Raw genomic sequence first — 20,166 nt, 5'->3', positions numbered from 1 at the left:
ATACAAAAGAAGAGATCAACAAAACAAAAACTGCTTGAAAAGATAAGGTTCATTTTTTAAAACCACAAATAAAATGGAATGAAAAAAAGAATATAATCACAGACACTACAGAGAAAAAAAGGTAAGAGGATTTTAAGAACAAGTCTCAACACACGTCAAAACGTTGATATAATGTGATGACTATGTAGAAAGATAGAACTTAGCAAAAAAGATCAAGCAGAAAGACAAAATTAGAATAATCTTTAATTGTAAAAGAAATGCAATCAATAGTCAGATATGTTATCATGGAGAAAACACCAAATTCAAAAGGCTTTCTCTGAATGCTACCAAACATTTGGGAATCAGATAATTCCATTCTTACACAGAATGGAGCAGAAGAAACTCATGCACACGGATGAAACAACTCCAAACAAATATCACCCAACCAAATCCAACAATGAATGAAAAAATCATGATCAAGTTAGGTGTAATCCAGGCATGCAAATGATTAATGTTAGGATTTTATTAATAGAGTTTACCACATTATTTAATAGCTTAAAAAGGAAAAATTACATCATTTCAATAGATAAAGAATATGAAATTCAACATCTATATGACATTAAAAAATGTCAGCATAGTTTTAAAAGAATAGAAATTTCCTTAACTTGATAAGAGACATCTACAACAAATATCCAGCAAACACAGTTTATGGTGAGACATGGAAAGCACTCCCTTTCAGGTTAGGAATGAAGTGAAGATTTCCTCTCCATCATCCTCCCTTTCTTCTCTTTAGCACTACACTGAGGCTTGAGCCAGCCCAGTTGTCAAGAAAAAGAAACAAAAGTTTTAAGGGTGGGAATATAAAATAATGTAGCTGCTGTGGAAAACATGTATGGTGGTTCCTCCAAAAAATAAACAGAATTACCATATGATCCAATAATGGTATTTCTGGGCATATACCAAAAAAAACTGAATTCAGAGACACAAAGAGATATTCACACACCCATGTTAACAGGAGCATTATGCCCAGTAGCTAAAAGGTGATAGCAACCCAAGTGTCCGTTGGCAGATGAATGGATAAACAAAATATGGTATAACTATGCAATGGAATATTATTATTCAGCCTTAAAAAGGAGGGAAATCCTGTCACATGCTACAACATGGATAAACCTTGAAGACATTATGCTAAGTGAAGTAAAAGGACAAATACGATATGATTTGACTTATATAGCTCCCTAGAATAGTCAAATTCACAGAGCCAGAAAGTAGAATGGTGGGTTCCCAGGGCGGGAGGGATGGGGAGTTAGTGTATAATGGGTACAAGGTTCATTTGGGAAGATGGAAAGGTTGTGGAGATGGATGGTGGTGACGATACATGACAATGGGAATCTATCTACTGCTACTGAACTGTATACCTAAAAATGATTAAAATGGTAAATTTTGTACTATGTACATTTTACCTCAAAGTTTAAAAAGTTGTAAGGATTCCAAAGGAAGAAACAAAATTACTACTATGCAGATTTTATGACTGTCCATAAACGCTGCTCTCCTGAAGCCAGTGCTTCCTACTAAGCCCAGGGTTTTTTTTATTGCCTATAGTTCATGAATGGGAATGTTTCAGAGACTATATGCAAAATTATGTATCATTTTTCTGAGAACAGAAAATGTCCATTAGACTGTCAGTCTATGACCCACAGCGATATAAGAGCCTATCCGAGTGGCCCCTCCCCATACTGTTCACCTCACCCCTACCCTATCCCCACCCCTGCAGCTCTGCAGGCACAGCACAGGCTGTGACCCGACTCCCTCCTATCAGTAATGGCTGGGATCCTTCACTCGCCTCCAGTCTGCTTCCCACCTTCCTCAACCCCTCCCTCCCCACCCAACACCACTTTTCTCTTTCTCTCACTCTGGTGGTTTAAATGTGATATGAAATATATTCCTAAATCTTTCTTGAATTCATTGAACAAGGTTTAGTTTTTTAATATAGGCGAGGCTCTGAAATCAAGCAAACTTCAGGTTTTTTCTCTTACTCTTCATTTCTTGAATGATAACATTAAACAAGTCCAGCTCTAGCTCTGGGCCTGAAACCCAGAAAGCCTAGTTCTGTAACCTTAAATAATGTTCAACTACACTTTCTTGCTGGTTTTATATCTTGCATCTAAAGTGGACTAAATTTTAACAAATGCAGGATGCTTGCTGAGTCCCGGGTGTGTGTGTGGGGGCGGTGGTGATGATTCTTGGAAGGGTTACACTTGGGATGATAACGGAGGAACTTCAACTGCAGAAACATCCAGGGGATAAAAACTGTCACCAGCTTAATTTTCATCCAAATCCATTTTGAGACTTTTCTTTTTAACAAAATGCTTTTATTGCTATTTTTAAATGAAATGTACTGTTGCATGAAATATCTAAAGGCACTTATATTCTTTAACTCTTCCTTTCTGGTCAGAGAAAGTGGGCAGAAAAAAACTGAAATAAAGCACAACAGAAACCAACTAGCGTCAGGCATCATGAAGAAGACAGAGGATGGCCCCTGGTTTCTCGTACACCACGTCATAATGGTCAGTAGTCGTCGTAATTGACGCTGGCTCCATGCCGAAAGCTGTCGGGGCTCCGGGGACCAATGGGGGCGTCTTCATCATAGTGACGGTGGTAATCATAGTAGTCGTGTCCGTTCCGATCTCTGTTCAGCCAATAGGTGACATCATCTTCAAATTTCTGGGGGAGAAGACAGAAAACCACAGAGAATAGATTTAGGGACACACACACACACCCTGACCACATCTTACCTCCGGCTTTCACTGTGGTGGTTTTTCTTTAAAGCTTACAGCCCTCACTAAGAATAACTCTTTGACATAGCATTCCCATGCTCAGGGGTCATTGCAGCCAGCTACAGAAGACTGATAAAAGGTATCTTCCCCCAAAGGAGTACACACCCATACCCATGACAACTTCTGTCATACGACCTCTAAATATATCCCAGACTTAAACATTTTTCTTTTTTGGTAAATAAAACAGATATCTGCCAAATACAGCAGCAACTTGGCCTGACCCCCTGGCACCACCCACGTCTCACTGTGGCAGGCACCGTCTTACCTTCATGTCCCATCCCTGTGCCTGGTCCACCCTAGTGCACACAGTAGATGCTAATCAGTGTTGGCTGAACTGAGTCAGCTCTAGCACTGACATATTAAAGCCACAGGGCAGGGTGTTTCGAATGCTCCTGACATTGACTCTTAGAACTGTGGTGTCACTTAGAGCAGGTACAGGTGCCCTTGTTTGTTCCACAGACACTGATTAAGTGGGTACAGCATGTCAGGGCCTGCCCTGGGACTGGAGGGCCCCCCAACACAAGAAAGACATTTTCCGTGGTCAAGAAGTCCACAGTTCCCAAGAGACACATATGAAAGCGATTTAGTTGCAGTTAATACAAACCAAAGGGAAGGAGGAGGACTAAGATGAGTGAGAAGCGTAGAATGACATTCAGGGTCACACAGCTTGGGCACCAAGTCTTTGCTGTTAATCCATTTTTACAGGAGAGACTAGTTTTCCGCTGTTGGTGGTGAAGGTGCACGGTGTACTTGGATTAAACTCAGGATGTGGCCAGAGCTTTGGTGTGAGGGCAAAAAGGCAGAGCAGACACAGATGGCTGGGGAGGCCGGAGCGAGTGTGTGGACAAGTCTGGGCTTCAGGGTCCATTTTCTTCAAAGGCTGGCCGATACTGCCACCCCCCACCCAACCTCCCACCCCCGCCCCGGGGCACCCAAATCTCTAGGGATGCTGGAAAACACATATCCCCAGGCACCGCGGCACGCCTCTTGGACCGAACTTTCTGGTGGCTGGGCCTCAGGAACCTATTTTTATTTTAATAAGACTGCCAATGAGCTCTAATATCTGAGAAACTCCCTGAGGCTGGAAACTCCGGCCTTGCCTGCGATGGTGCTCTCTGCGGCCGTCCGCTCTGCGCAAGCAGTGGGCTGACCATGCCACTCTAAAGAGGAGGAAGTGGGACTCCACGCCTGTCTCCATTTACTTAGCCTGGGGGTGGTGGCATCATCAGAGCCCTTCCCCAGCCTCTGCCTCAAAAAGGAGAACACCCAGGACTCCAGGTTTTGCAGTAGCAAAATAATCTCAGTCTCTGATTTTTCTCATTTTAAAATCTTGTTTGAAGTTTTGGCTTAAAACATATTTTTTCAAGAAATTTTTAAATGTTTTATGACTACAGAGTAATGCAGACTCGTAATTTAAAATATGTATGGGGAAGGGGACAAAGAAAAAGGGGGATCATAATTCCATTGCCAAAGACAGCCACTACCAACATTTTGATGGATTTCCTTCTAGTCTTGTCTATGCATAATCATTATAATCTTACTTGATCCTCACTTTTATTCTGCTTTTGTCATCAGACATTATTTTAGCCATTTCCTTTAATACCCAGGTTTATGAACTGCAAATACTGGTAATCAAAGAATGCGAAGTGCTAAACGATGATATAGCATTTTCATCTATCAAATAAGTACATGTATTTAAGTTTTTAGTGAGAATGCAAGATGCTGCTGAAGATGTGAGAAAATGGGTGCCCTCATACATGACTTACGGGAACATGCAATTTGGCAATATTCAATGACCCTTAAATGTAATTCTATCTTTGCTCCACTAACTCCACTGAGCAGAATGCAATACTAACTAAGAAACAAACTACACACAGATACAAATAATAGTACCTGCCTTTGGGGTTGTTGTGAATGTTAAGTAAGTTAATTCATATAAGAACTAAAATCATTCCTAGCACGGAGTTTGACTATTTGCACAACCAAAAAAAATTATATTTGAGTAGCGAAAGATAATTGGGGAAAAATTAGTATGTCCAATCGTTGGGAACAGGAAGAAAATGATGATATGGCTACAGGTTTGCATTTTATGCAGCTACTGAAAATGATGTCTCTTCAGGTTCCCTGCCCATTTTTTTAATTGGATTGCTTATTGTTTTGTTGTGAAGTTATATGAGTTCTTTATACATTTTGGATATTAGCCCCTTATTGTTTGCAAATATCTTCTCCCATTTGGTCGGTTACCTTTTAGTTTTGTTGATGGTTTCTTTTGCTATGCAAAAGCTTTCTAGTTTGATCTAGACCCATTCATTTATTTTTGTTTCCCAATAAATTTAATTTTTTAAAAAAAATGATGTCTCTAAAGAGTTTAATTTTTTTTCACCTATAGTAATGTTTTATATACACCCTCGGTTCACAATATGAATCATGGCTCCCTGGCTGGGGTGGCGGGTTGAGAGTTCTCCACACCATGCCTCCCACACTGCGATCCTCCGGAGCCCCACCCAGCCCTGTCAGTCACTCTGCAGCCTTATTCCTGTGCAGAAGAAACCCCCACCTTACCCCTGAGCTGTCTTACCTGTAGCTGGTACCCAGCAGTCTGTGATTATAAACATTCCTTTTCCTTAATTCAGTGAATATGTCCACTCACGCTACCTGGATGCACGACCTGACCATCTTTTCCTGCAACTGCATTGACAAAAGCATCTGCAAAGACTCATCTCATTGTCTTTATGGGTCTCTATATTGATTTCATTGTTTCTGACATTTTTAAGGTAAGGGTGAAAATGTTTGGGGGAGGTTCTAAGTTATTTTAAGGATACCCAGGCAAAACTGTTAGAAGTGTTCCTATGAAAATCAGATTCTCAATGTTCCAGCCATTTGGGGCAGTGACCTCTCTGGAATTCTGCTTCCCAAACATGTTAGGAGGGATTCCCATTTGGACAGTGTGATGGGAAATTCCAGCTGATGTCCTCATACTGATAGTAATATAACCTGATGCGTGGACAGCACTTGGCATATAATAGGGCTCATACTTCTGGAGCGAATAATGAAGCCAATTTCTGTGCCCTGTTTTCCCCAAGCCACACTGCCCTGCAGGAAGCCAGGATCCCAGCAGGAGAGAATACCCACCGCCTCGTCGAAGCCCATATAGAGGAACTGCTGGTACCACTGCTGGACCTCTGGCCGGCTCCGGTCCCACAGCTGCCGTTTCTGGCGCTTCAGGCTGCCTAAGAATTCTTTGGCTTTGCTCTCGTCAACAGCCACTTCAGCCTTAGTTGGAGCAGGTGCTGAAATGATTAATCCCCACCCCGAAAGTACCAAGAATGATTTCTTTTCTTGTTGAGGTGAATCACTGATACACATCCCATCCCCCCAGTGCCACGTGCTGAGATGGTTTTGACTCAGCTTCATCCTTACCTGCGGTGTGATCATCAGTCTCCATGCTCTTTGTTCATAAGCTCTCCTATTTGGGAACAGCCATATAAAAGGGTGTGATCGAACCTTCAACTTCTAAGGCCCAGGATAGAAATGATTTTCAGCTCATCCTCTGCAGCCACTCACCAGACCACATGGAGGAGGCTGGTGGCTTACCCACTGGGCTTTGCATTTGGGAAACAATGGGATGTCTAGCACTCCCCTGGTGCGTGCTCATTGTACATGCAAACAAGAGAATACTGCTTACTTAGGACGATGGTAGGGAGAACAAAGGGCTGGAATGATGTACTCTGAGAGGGCTGGGGCCAGGCCCAGCCTCACAGGGCAGGCAGCAAGTCCTCACATGGGGTTGCTAGAACACACAGTGCCGCCTTGGGCCACCACCTCTAGGCCTCACAGATCATTGACGAGTTGACTGAGTCTTGCAGGCTACTGATGCTTGCTCTAACACAGCTTCCTCTAATGTCTTTCTGCGTGGCCTCAGCTGTGTAAAAGGCACCCCCTCTGCAGGATGTGCTTAGGGGAAGCAGCTGTGCCACTGGGTTTGCTCTCGTGGTCTGGCTTTGAGCCTCTGTCCCCTCACCTATAAAACTGGACTGGCCGTCCCTAGCTCTGTGTTGTTATGAAGGCTGTATAGGATAATAGAAGTAAAGTGCCCTATGTGTTCATTGTCACATGGGTAAATATCAGCAGGTTTGCTTTTTCACCTCTTGTTCATCTGTGTGTTTCCCTCATGGCCTGTTACACTGTTTTGTACACAGTAGGTGCTCCATATGTGTTTCTTGGCTTGAATTGAATAAAAATTGAGGCTGTACACCCAGGAGTTGTGATTATCCTGGTGGTTTCCTCTCCAGCCCCACTTTTGTCAAGCTGGCCCTACAAGACCTTCCGTCATCTGGGCGTCCATGGGGAGATGGTTGGCTGCCCAGCACAGGGCAGGGGCCCTCAGGGGTGCCTCAGAGATTGAGGGGGGACCAGGACCTCATGAGCGACTGGAAGTGCTCAGAAAGATGCTGGGAGCTCCCATTGGAGCCCCCTGACCTGAGAGGGGCCACACGTGCTCAGCACCTGCGGTGGACCTCTGAGGCATCGACTCTGAAGAGGGTAAGTACTGGAGGTCCCATCAGGAGCAGACTTGAGCCTCCTAGAGTCCCTGCTAACTCAAAGTGACAAGAATAAGTGATTAAATGTTCACAACAGAAATGTGATCACACTTCCTAATTTCTAAGGGACAGATAACAGCTTAATTGTACAGGTGAAGACAAAAATTCCAAGAGGGAAAATGGCCTTCATGAGACCACACAATTGGTCTGATGGATGGACCTGACAACAGTGGGCCCAGACTCACACTGCGTCGCTCCCAGACAGTTCTATTTCTACAACATTTTGCCATCCACCACATTTATCTGAGGAGTATTTTTCACAACAGGTGTTAGCAACAAAGAGGTTTTTGTGTTTCACCCGCTCCCTAATAGCTAATTAGATCTAGGGTACCAGTACAATACAATCTGTGCATACCCACCAACTGAGCTTTTCTGTGCTCTAAAGGACAGCTCTAAATTTAGATATGTTCTGAAACAAATAGTATTCAATTAACACTATAGCACTGTTTCTTTTATTTCTGAGTCCACGCTGACAGCTTTCAGAAAAACAGCCTTCAAACATTTAATGGCAATAATATTTATCTAATAAAACACCACACCACACACCCACAGAATAACCTCTTCAGATCAGCTAACCTTTTAAGGAGTAAACACTTCTGATTGCCCAAATGCAAGACTCCAGTAAGCACATTCAACAATGCCATTTCATTTCAGTCTCATTGAGAACGCAACCCTTATTCAATTGGGGCATATTTACCTTCCCGTTTTTGAAGCATCAGCTTGAGTTTATTTCCACTTGTGCCACCTAAAGGAATGAAAATAGAAGTCAGGTTCAGAGTTGCATTGTACTCTTTAATTTCTCAAATGCAAAAATCAGAGTTGAAAAAACTCATTGCCTGCCCCCTGATTTGGCAACTTGATAGTATTACGGTGTTGGATGTTTGCTGTGCTCCACGTCAGGCAGGAAAAACAGTTCAGGCTGCCCATGGCTCAGACTGGTGACAATGACCATGGCTGACCAAGAGCATTATGATTTGAGCTAGTGCCTGGGAAAAGTGACATTGTTCTTTCAGCCCTTCTGTCTTATTATGAGGGCCAGCCATCTGTCACATGTACCTTCCTTCAGACTTTCACTTTTCATGGTCCCCCCCACAATTCATATCCACCTGGAACCTCTGAATGTGAACTTATTTGGAAATGTGGTCATTGTAGACATAATTAGTTAAGGATCTTAGGTGCTATCACACTGGATTTAGGGTAGACTCTAAATCCTATGATCAGTGTCCTTATAAGAAGAGGAGAGGATGCAGAGAAGGCAGCAGTGTGAAGATGGAGGCAGCAGAAATGGGAGTTACGCTGCCGCAAGCCAAGAACACACCTTAGCGCTCTAAAAATTCAGCCCAGTTTTGTGGCTTGTCCTGATCGTCTTATCATCACGCATTATTTATACCATTTGCTGTTATTTTTATTCAGTTCTAAAAGTATTTCTAATCAGCCCAATCATTTTAATGGAAAATAACATGTCTGGCCTGATAAATCCCCCACTCCGCCTGGTGAGCTGGTTTGAGGACCTATCAATGCCTCTGACCCTTAAGTGCTACATGTAAGGCTTGTCCTCTGAAGGGGCAACCAAAGCTCTGGGGAAAAGCCCAGTCTCAAGGAGTGAGCTCAGCATCTTCAGGTGTGAGGTGCCAGCCTGGCCCCAGGGTGGAGACGCGCATTAAGGTGGTGATGCTGACCTCTCATGGGTCCTTTACCTCTGGCTCCATGCACAGGCCCCAAGGCCTGTGTTTCCATCTGCAAAAGTACAGCTTTCTGGGAAAAGGAGCCATAGCTTTTGCCAGATTCTCAAAACTATTTGGAACCCAAATAAGATTAAGCAGCCCTGCTTTATCTTAGGGTAGACAGTTTGGGGGGAAAATGCCTTTGTAGTCAAAAGTCACAAATTGGCTGCCCACAGCTGAGCTTTTTCTGCAGATGCGTTTTATTGGCGTGCCCAGTGTTTACAAAAATTGAATTTGAACACCTCTGGGCCCAAGTGAGTCCATAAACAGCCACTTCACCTATTGGCCCCTTGTAGGCATTTGAATTTGAGTGCTACCCAACTGCTTTTAGAGTAGGTGTGCCAGGCAAGGAGCCTGGTTTGGGAAGAACCTCTAGGGTCCACACTCAAGGACTAGGTGGTGCAGGTGGTGTTGTCCTTGCATCACGTCTTCTATAGCAGGGCTGGGTGTCTGCTGGACTGTGGGCTTGGATAGTAGCACAGCATGCAACACCTATCGAAGAGTTCGGTAGTTTCTGTTTTCTATGCCTGCATCACTCTGCAGTGATGTGGTTGTTTAAAGCAATTGCAATTTTAGGCTGCATTCATAATAGGTTAGCACCTTGCAGAAAGGAAGTAGTTGTCCTGTCTCTGTTCTGTCACTACTCTGATCAGACCACCCCTCTACATGTGGTTCAGTTCACATCTGACTTTCAGAAGGTCACAGAGAAACTGGAGTTGTGGTCAGAGGAAAGAGTCCAGGGAGGAAAAGGACCCATAAATATGTTACATGAGGGAAAAAGTAAAGCAATTTAGATGTGTAACCTAGAGAAATGAAAACTTCTGGGAGGAGAGCTGCAGTTCTAAGGAGCCAAGGCACCATAGATTAGAACATGATGTTAGGTTTGCAACGTCTGGGCAGCCCCCCAGCAAAGTTGGCATAAGTCACCCAAGAGGTTTCACATCAAGAGTCGCTGGAGGCTTCTGAGCATAAGTAATTGGAGAGGAACTGAGGCTACCTTAGAGGGGATCATTTAGAGGGGGTGGGACTACTCTTAAAAGCTGTACTTCTCCTCCAACCTTAAGAGTCAATGAAGAAATTGATGGAAACATTTGCCAAAGCACACAGATATGTTCCTTGGCACAAATATTAGCATTCATTACTATCTTAACATTTGTTGCTCTCTAACAACTCATGCAAAATTAAGTCCGTCCATCTGCTTGCCTTCTGTAAAAGCACTGAGCAATTAATGAATGAAATGTGGTCTGATGCTGAAATAGATACTGGGTTTAGGCATTTGTGATGAGGCTGCAGCAAATATGTCACTACTGCTCCAGAAATGAAAGCCTCACCAACTCTCAGCAATACATCTGAAAAGCATGGATAAATCCTAAATTGTGAATTATTAATTTGCCACTGTGCCAATTACTACACACTGAACTATAAATATTAACACATATGATTGGATACCACAATAAATTTGTTTGAAGAAAACAACAAAAAGCAAGTGAATAATCATGACTTATTTTTTCTGTAGTATGGATTTTTTACGTTTTTTTTACCCCAACATCATCAGTCACTATTTCGAGGCTGATAATAGGCACTCCTGAATTTATTAAACCCAGTTACCTGGCATAGATTTCCCAGCAGATTCAGAAATGCAAGATGCCCTTTGAGATGCCAGCTATTAATCAATTGCTCAAGAATGGCAATGATCATTTTTTCCATTAAATGTTTTTGGGTGTCATAAAGAGCCACCTTTGGGACTCTACATATATATAAAGATTTTCAATTTATGTCATAAGAATTTTCACATTCCAGCTCAATGATGATACTGTAATATTTTAACTGACATTTTCACTACATTCTTTGTATGAATGACATAAAATACAAATCCTGAAAAGGAATAGGCTTATAGCCAATGCTCATTCACTTTAATAGGATGTACCTCTCAAAATGGGAGGAACAAAGGGCGAGAGGTAGATAAATCATGTATTGGGAAATTATTGATTAGTGTCCCCGATGGTTGGAATTAAGAACAGCAGGAATCCTCCCTGCTTGTAGATGTCCCTTGCTGTCCTAGGGACCCCGGAGCTCCAACCTCAGGGCTCCTCCTGCATGCCTCCTCCCTCCTTTCTGCCAGTAGCTTGGTTTTCTGTACTTTAAGTAAGTAAAATACGGAAGCTGAGCAACCCAGCGAGTTTGCCATTTCCATCAGATAGTGCCCGGCTACTTTTCGGTGGGAAAAACACGTCTCAGGTCTTGGGCAAGTCGCTTCACACCTTCCAGTCCCTGTTCCCTGAGCTATAGATAGGGGGTTACAGTCGTGAGCCTCAAAGGCGCTCATGCATGCTTGAGGCCACTCGTGAACCACAAAGGATCACACCACTGAAGGCAGCACTGTCCAGACAAAATATATTAGTTCAGATTGCACATCTTAAGGTGGGGTCTGTGGACTCCCAGGGTTCAGATGTCTGAACACCCACCAAATGCCTTCATTTTGGTAGTGTGTGTGAATGTGCACATTTTATAGGGAACTAAACCCGAATTTTCAACGGATTCGCTGAGGGCTCCATGAGGTGGAGAAGGTGAAGCATTTCTTCTTTAAGAGCAGTTCCTCTATATTGGATGTGAGACCTGCCGACTGCTTTGCATATCTGGAACTTGACCCAGCCAGGAAATAAATGCCTGGAAGGGAATCTGAATGAAGATGCCTTTTGGCTCTCCTCAGTCCTGGGGGGAATGGGGGAGGGGGACAGGTTTCCGGATTCAAGCTCCTATTACCCTTCCCCCACTGACGTTAGTGCTGAAACACTTCTTGCTCCTTCTTCGAACCTCTGCCCCTCATTTTCCCCCAGCATAATCACGCATATCTCAGACTCCTGCCCTTGACCCTGGTACCCTGTCCTCCTGCCCAAGCACTCCACTTCCTACTCGTGCAAATGCAAAACCGGAGACCTCGATCACCCCTTGGACCTTGCACCGATCTCCCTCCTCTGCCCCCTGGCATCGCTCCACTTACCTGGGCCCAGACACAACAGCAAGAACAGAGCCAGCGCAGTCACCGCCAGGACTGCGGGCCGCGGGGAAGAGGTCTTGGCCATGGCTGCACCAACTGGGCAGGGGGGAAACGCGCGCGTCGCTCGACTCTGCGCAGGAGGACTGGCGCGCCGGAGAGAGGGGCGCAGGTGGGCGGGTGCTGCCTGCGTCCCCGACGGGGCGGGACCCGTGGGGCGGGCGCGGTGCCAGTGGGCCGTGGGCCAAGCGGCCTCGCGGAGCGCATCCGAGCCCTGCTCTCTGGCTCCAAGGCCACGGATGCTCGCGGAACTGGCAGTGAAGCCCAGAACCTCCGGGGGCCGGGCGCAGCGTGGCCTGAGAGAACCAGCGGGGTGCCGGCTGCTGAGGGAGGGATTGACGCCATCCAGGAGGGAAAAGGCTGTCGCCCAAGGGAAGGATGGGAGACGGACTGCCTACCGCGCGCGGCCCAGGTCTCTCCCTCTCCCCAGCCGGGATCGCTGACCCCCCGTGTGGTCCTTGTCACCCCGAGGTAGTACTTCCTTGCTTTTTCATTCTGCTCGCTCCACCAGGGCCTGGCTCTTGCTTTAGCTTATAAAGTGGCCTCTGGAATTTCCTTAATTCCCCCACTGCACTTAAAGATGCCTTTGGCAGTGCTGAGTTTGGGATATTTTGAAAGACTCCACCGTTTGGACTCAGAGCTGCAGTCCAGGAAAACATCTCGTTCCAAACTACTCTAATAGAAAAGTCTTTCAGAAACCAGGAACTGTGTGACCTCCATAGGTGTTCGCAGAACAAACGCGTCCCATTGTGCGCTCTGTGATCCAAGCACACTAAAGCAGGCCCAGTAAAGGCCTGTTCAGATACAGAGGACTCATAGCAGGCAGGGTGGTGCGGTGAAGGAGTGCTAAGACTAACGTGTCTCAGCTGACTTTGAGCTGGTCACCTAATTAGTGTCTCTTGGCCTCTGGCTACCACGTGGCAGCAATGTTGAAATTACCTATAGGGGCCGCTCCATCTAAGATCTACTCTGAACGAAGCGGTTTTTTTTTTAATACCTTCCCGTGGTAAGTCTCACCATAATTAACCTTCCAAGTAATGCAGTTGGATTTCTCCAGCAGGCAGCAGGAAAGGAGCGAGAAAAGGCAGATGGTGCAGAGTGAAGGAAAAGTGTGAAGTGGATCTGACAGAATCACAAGGACTTGGGCTGTGCAGGCTCCTCAAGGTGCCCGAGTGAAGCAGGATGATAATGTTATATGTCGAATGATTGTAGGGAAAAGCTTAGAAGCCCTTAGGGAAACTCTGAAGTAGGGGGTAGGATTTTTAAAAGCTACTAAAAAAAGCAATATGTTTACTTTTGCCCAAAGATAAGAAATTCATTATTAGGAAGAAAATCAAAGCAAATAGAAAGCTGAACTTGTGTTTGGATTGGTTTAGAACATACATTAAAGGTATTAATTATAATCTCTTATTTGTCTTATTTGTGGATCATCCCCTCTACTCCAAATCTCCAACAGAGTTTGCTTCTAATATGACATTCAAGCTCTCCTCTTAACTAGGATCTGATCAGAACTGAGTTCATGGAGCCAATGGGGAACACTATCCACCTCCATGGAAAATGTTCTTTTCCATTTTTTGGAAGCAGGCCCATATTTTATGCCTTCTGCCCATCCCCTCAGGTATACACTTGAAAATGCAGAGTGGTGATTTTATTTTCTGTTAATTCAAAGACTCCAAGGGGAGAAAAGTCAGCTTTAATCAGCTCATACAGTTGTAGGATTTGAAGACGAAGTGAACATTGAATGGGCTTATATTAAACCAATAAAACCTTGATTACTGATTTAATATAATAGAATTGGTAAGACAAATCAAGGATCCTACAGAGAATTATTTTTTAAATAATTGCCAGTCAGGTCCGATCATTTCTTGAGCGTTAGGCCCAGATTCCTCTCCCCAGGGAAGGGACTGAGATGAGCTCGTCCTCCTGCCACCTCCAAACTCCTCCGCCTGACGTCCTGGGGGGCCGGGGAGAGCAGCATCTTTCACAGGAGGGGCAGTGACCAGAGGACATTGCCAGGACAATATACTGACGGTAACTCTTCCTTTTGAAGCAAAGTCTCCACTTTCTATTAAGAAGGTAGAAATGATCACTATTTGAAATAAAGGACCCATTTGGTAATCACATAGAGCCCGATGTTTGCTTTCAAAATGAGAATGGTTTCCAGGAGATTCTACAGTCCTGGGTAAGTGGAACATTACACACCCTAAACAATGACTGAATTCTCCATCTCTGCCCATAAGAGACACAGCCTCTTCACACAAAGCTTTTATTGAAATATAATACAGAAAATTGTGGAGATCAAATGTGTGGCATAATGATCAAAAAACAACATTATCCACACTCCAGGAGACCTTGTTCCCTTCCAGGCGCGCTTCACCCCATATGTAATGTAACATAATAATGTAATTGAAGGCAATCCTCTTTTAAAAACACTTTATTGGTATTTTATTTTCATTTTCTTAAAAAAAACTTATAAAATAAAGACTTATGGTTACCAATAGGAAGGTATTAATTAATAAAAAGAAGTGTTAAAAGTGTAAGATGTAGGACTGTGTCAATTTAATCCAGTTCGATTGTGCTCAATCTTGTATCCACACCTACTTCTCAAAATGCTCACTAGACGTCTTTACCTAGACACTATTTCAGAGTGAACCATCTTCGGCTCCAGTACTCTTGTTTGCCTTACACATTGTTGGTGACATTTTATCACCACTAACAAAACAGCACAGAGTACGCTCATCTACCTGTCTCATTTAGTTTTTCATCCATTTCCATTCACATCGTGGGGTTGATGGTTTTACTTGGATCCTGTTCAGTGGGGATTTTCCTCTCTCCACACAAATGTAGAGGAGGACCTTGGGAGAAAGGCAACTTTGACCAGGCCCCAATAGCCATTACCGCCTCTTCTTTCAGCATGAGATTCCAGGGTGTAATGGAAGTCCCATGTCCCTCACAAAGTAAACAGCCATTTTAACAAGCAGTGAGTGTTCTGTGGCAGGGACCCACTCACTCTGCCTTCCTGGGGAGCTGCTAAACTCAGGTGCTCTTGCTGGAAACACTGAGTCATTTTCCATATCAAAGTTTCTTCCATTTGTTTATTTGTTGAACAGTATTTACTTGTAAAATGCTAACTATACATGAGACACTGTGAGAAGTCCTTTTCTTCTTATTGAATTAAATTTGTCATCCTCAAGTGCATGGTTCTCCTTTCTCCCTCTGCTAAAGCTGGTCCCTTCTTTATTCCAATGTCTCAAACATCATCTAAAAACCCCAAGGTGCAGGGCCGGCTGAGTGGCGCGTTGGTTAAGAGCTGGCTTGGGACGCCAGCTCTGAGCAGCAGGGCCCTGATTCAGATTCCACATGAAGGCCAGTGACACTGCCCTCTACAGCTAAGATGGTGAGCAGCAGCTCCTCCTAGAGCTGGGCTGCTATGAGTCGCCGCTGACGGGTAGGCTGCAGCCCCTGCTGCAGTGGGCTGCCATAAGCTACCATGTGTAGCTGGCAGCCAGTGTGAGTTGCTGGCAGCTGGTGTGAGCTGCCAAAGAGCGGCTGTGAGTGGGCCATCAAGAGGCCGGCGACTGATCTGCCTCACCCAGGAAGAGCGCAATGATCATACCAACATGGGCCAGTGAAGCAATGTCCTCCACAACTAGACTGAAGAACAAAAGGAAAGCAATTTATCTGTTCCACTTCCCCGATTCCCCAATGCTGTTCCCCTCCTCCAATTCCCCAATAAAATCTTAAATAAATAAATAAATAAATAAATAAATAAATAAATAAATAAATAAATAAAAACCCCAAGGTGCATATGCCTGGGTCACACTCCCTGGAATTCTGATCTAGTTGGTCTTGGCTGGGCCCAGGAGTCTGCATTTTTTTGAAAGAGCTTTCTAGGAGATGCTGATGTTAACATTGCTCAGAGTGCGCTCAGACACTCAACTGTCCACCAAAACTCATCTACTTCCCTCAGTCTTCCCCTGGCCTCACTCACCCCAACATTTCCCACCATTTACCATAGCAGCCCCAGAGGGTTCTTTTCTATGATTTGGCACAGTAGCTGAGAACACAGGCTTTGTCATGTGTCCTCTCTAGGCCTGGTTCTGCACAGAGGGGGAAATATTGAGATCAGAGATCACACATACAGAACTCGCTATGTAGGGAACACCTAATAAATGCCAGGAGAGGTTATCATCACCGACACTTCCCTCTGACCTCTCCATTCATAGTGCTGTGACACCTGTGTGCCCCTCCCTCTCCCCACCCGCCAGCCTAGGCCAAGTGCTCAGGAACCCTTATTATGGATGGGTCCCAACCCACTTTATGATCATACATCATCACCTCATTACCATACATTAGTACCTCATTATCATACATGACCAGATTGACCTTCTCAAACAGAGCCCTGACATGGCATCCCCCGCACCTCTCTTTTACTTCTAGTTCACAGGAAATGTAGCGCTAGAAAAACATGCTAAGTGACATCACCAGGTGAGGGTGCCATGAAACTAATGCACACTGGAAAGTTCTGCAGGGTGAACAGCACTGGAAAGAGGGCAGGTCTGATGCGGAACTGCTACTCATTACAAGAGGCCTCAAAGCCAAATCAGCCAAATGCAGTGTGGGACCCAGCTTGACTCAGAATAAAACAAACCAAGAATAAGAAGATGACAGGAGAAATTTGATCACGGAATGGGTTTCCTATTAACTTTTAGTTGTGAAATGGTTTTACACTTACTTTGTTAAGCCCTTATCTGTTAGAACTATATACTGGAATACTTATGGGTAAAATATGATATATGGAACTTGGCTTCAAATATATCAGGAAAACCTGGCAAATATTGGTAATTTTTTTTTTGCTAGAAAACCACATATACATTTTGAGCCCAATTGTGATATGTACAGGGATTTTTATATGGTTCTCTGTATATATTTACAAATTTCCGTGGTAAAAAATTAAAAACATTTATACAGAATCTTAGTGGCTTCCCATTGACTCCAGAATCTAAAACATACACATGACCTCTAGATTCTCTGTTTAGCCTTTAAATGTGTGCAACAGTTATTTTTTCCCTTATACTTTCTGTATGTTCCCCAACTTCCCCAAAACTTAATTTTTGCATATACAGAGCGTGCCAAAGAAATGTATACACATTTTAAGAAACGAAAAAACTGTATTGAAATTGTAATACTCAACATATACTGATAACAAAACATGAATACAAGTCACGTTTGACTTCTGCAATTACAAGAGGTGCTCAAAGTGGTTACCATCAGCAACCAGACACTTCTGATTATGGTGAACTACTGCTTGTGCAACATTGACCAAAGTGTCCACTTGCATTGCTGTGCATGCCGTTTCAATTTCTTCACACAATACCATGTTTCTCAAACTTATCAAGAATGCATGCACTTGTTAGGTGTGTTGGAGGTTCTGTTACATACTCACGCCTCCATTGTCATTGTACTTCCACAATGTTCTCAAATTTCAAATACCACTTCACAATGGTCTTGCACTCCTCAAACGACAACCGTGCTTCCGCCACTTCTTTTGACTGTCCTGCCTGTCGCATGGTGACCCTAGCATTCATTTAATTAATGCCATCTTTCGAGTGAACGTCATACTACACATTGCTGCCATAGTTCAATTCAACTTTGAAAAGTAATACAGAGATAACGTGTCTTAAAATGTGTATACTTTTTTTTTGGCACCCCCAGTATTCTGGGCACCTTCACAACTTCATGGCTTTGCATACAGCATTCCTATATTCTGGGAGGCCACTGAGCCTGCACCTCTGCCAGTCAAAACCCTATTGGTCTGATTACCTATCACCGCAGGGATCACTTGGGTGGTCCTGCTGCCTCACGCATGTGGACAGTCCTCGCTCAGCAGACTCAGCGGGAAGGTGGGCTACTCTGGAGTGTCCCAGAGAGCCCGTCTCACATGCTGGTGCCTTAGTGGGGTTAATTGGAAAGTCTGGGCTCAGCTGACATTGTCAGCTGAAGTGCTTATATGTGGCCTGTCCAGTATGAGGTCTCAGGGTAGTTCCTACAGAAATCCCAGAGACAGTATTCAAAGTTCAGCTGCTCCAAAGACAAGAAAAGGAAGCTGCCAGTATTTTAAGGTCTTGGCCTGGAAACTGACACAAATCAATGTACTCTATTAATTGAGGCAGTCACAGAACCTGCTGGCATTCATGAGAAGGTACAAAGATCCCGTTTCTCAATGGGAGAATGTCAAAGAACTTGTGTTTACTTTTAATCCACCACTCCCACCCACCTTTCAAGGCCGAGCTCAGAGGCCACCTCCTCCAAGAGGCCTCTCCTGCTTCTCCCCTTTTGGGGCAGTACTTCCTTTTGACTTGCTACAACCCTTATGTTCCTCCTGAAAGTTCCCCATTCCACTTTGTATTTCTTTGTGTACCTTACTTCTCTTTTCTCCATTGGATTTTAAGCTTTTGAGCGCCTCAATTTGTTTTTTCTTTTTTTATTACCCATAGAACAGAACACTCAATAAATATTTGATGAATGAGTAAATGTTGCCATCAAAAAGTGAATATGTGGTTTATTGTACAAGTGCGATCATTTTGTAGGTCCCAGTTTTTTAATTTTAAGTTTGATATTAGAAAAGTTTATGTTACATGTAACTATCACTCATAGCAGTGGCCCAGTAACAATAATAAAGAAGATAATAGAGTGAGCCCTGCCAAATGCCAGCCATAGCAACTGTGTATACCTGATAGTTGGCAATCACAGGGTTAATTTTCATGCTCAGTGGTGGGTCTTCAAAACTCCTTTCCTGTTTATTAAGCAAATTTCCATGTTGGAATTTTAATAACGTTTGCCATTTCAAATAACTCACTGAAGCCAAAGGCAGGGAAAGTAGGAAAGTTTACTTTCGGTCTAAAAAAATATTGAGAAGCACAAAGTTCTTATTATACAGAGCTCCAGCTCACTGAAAGGGCTTGTGAGCAGGGCTCCTGAAGAGGTGCCCAGGACTCCACAGGCAGACATGGCTCCTAAGTGAAGATAAAAGTAAACCCCCAGCCAGAAGGCCTGGAAACAACCAAAGAGTCTAAAAAAAAGAAAGAAAAAAAACGCTTTTCATATCCCTAAGGGACCTCTGGTGGAAAGAGATGATTTTACTAGAACAGATTACCACGTGGAATGAGGCCAGTCTCCAATCTCTTCATACCTTGAATTTGCAGCATTTTAACTAAAAAGTCTTGACAACTGAAGAGACCACAAAGACGTAGAGCAGACTGCCACAGTTGAAGGGAGCACAGCTGCCTGAATTAGCGCCACACACAGAGCTCCCAGAATCCTTTGCCCTGTGGTCAGAAGGAGCATGATGGGCTCTTAATCTAAATCCCCCATCTAGACACAAAATATGGATTTTATTACAGGGGTTTACAGCTCCAGAGGTGGTGGACACCAGCCTAGGGCCACCAAGACCAAAGCCAGAGGCCTGCAGTCTGGGCCGGGGCCTGCAGGGCACCAGGTGGTGCTCTCGTGACCTAGGAACAGCCAAGCTGCCACCTGCACAGATGGATCAGGCAGAGACCAAAAAGACCGGCAGGCACCACCAACACCTAAGTGATTTCTTGCTTGCTGAATGACTCAAAGAGTCCCTTTAGCTTTTCATATATGTCTGGAGTCCCAGCATGGTGGGCTGGGGACCCTGCAGTGACTGTGATCCTGCAGACCCTGCAGCACCCTCAATAGGACCCTCCTCAGCTCTACTCGGGGCCAAATAATTGGAGCTTCCTTGTGAAGTACAGACAAGACCCGCACAGCCCACAGAGCTCCCCTCGGTGGAGGTGGTGGTGGTTAGCGTTTTGTATTTCCTCTTTTCTTTTTTCTGGTGCTGTTTCATTTTGTTATCTATTGATGTTGTTAATTACTGAGCATAGAATTTTAAGATTGCCCTGTAAGCTCAGAGGGAAAATGTAGTTCGAACTTAGCTCCCCCAGCCT

The 20,166-nt window shown here is 44.2% G+C and overlaps 1 protein-coding gene across 1 annotated transcript; it reads right to left on the bottom strand.

Annotated features, from left to right (window-relative positions):
- Positions 1–1,873: 1,873 nt before the first annotated feature.
- Positions 1,874–12,527, bottom strand: ECRG4 (ECRG4 augurin precursor). Its single transcript, XM_019628415.1, has 4 exons — positions 12,140–12,527; positions 8,112–8,159; positions 5,946–6,103; positions 1,874–2,700 (listed from the first exon to the last, which is right to left on the bottom strand). The coding sequence occupies exons 1-4, from the start codon at positions 12,219–12,221 to the stop codon at positions 2,545–2,547; spliced, it is 444 nt and encodes a 147-aa protein (XP_019483960.1). The 5' UTR covers positions 12,222–12,527; the 3' UTR covers positions 1,874–2,544.
- Between the last annotated feature and the right edge of the window lie 7,639 nt (positions 12,528–20,166).

The sequence above is a fragment of the Hipposideros armiger genome, unplaced genomic scaffold, assembly GCF_001890085.2.
Source record: "Hipposideros armiger isolate ML-2016 unplaced genomic scaffold, ASM189008v1 scaffold_788, whole genome shotgun sequence".
In the NCBI taxonomy this organism is placed as follows: domain Eukaryota; kingdom Metazoa; phylum Chordata; class Mammalia; order Chiroptera; family Hipposideridae; genus Hipposideros; species Hipposideros armiger.
The sequence above is the reverse complement of the archived record's forward strand: the minus strand, read 5'-3'. Positions and strand labels throughout refer to the sequence as shown.

Coding starts and splice junctions, on each gene's coding strand:
- ECRG4 (XM_019628415.1), bottom strand. CDS start 12,221: ATGGCCAAGACCTCTTCCCCGCGGCCCGCAGTCCTGGCGGTGACTGCG. Junction 8,160..12,139: donor GCTGTTGTGTCTGGGCCCAG/GTAAGTGGAGCG, acceptor TCATTCCTTTAG/GTGGCACAAGTGGAAATAAA. Junction 6,104..8,111: donor GATGCTTCAAAAACGGGAAG/GTAAATATGCCC, acceptor TAATCATTTCAG/CACCTGCTCCAACTAAGGCT.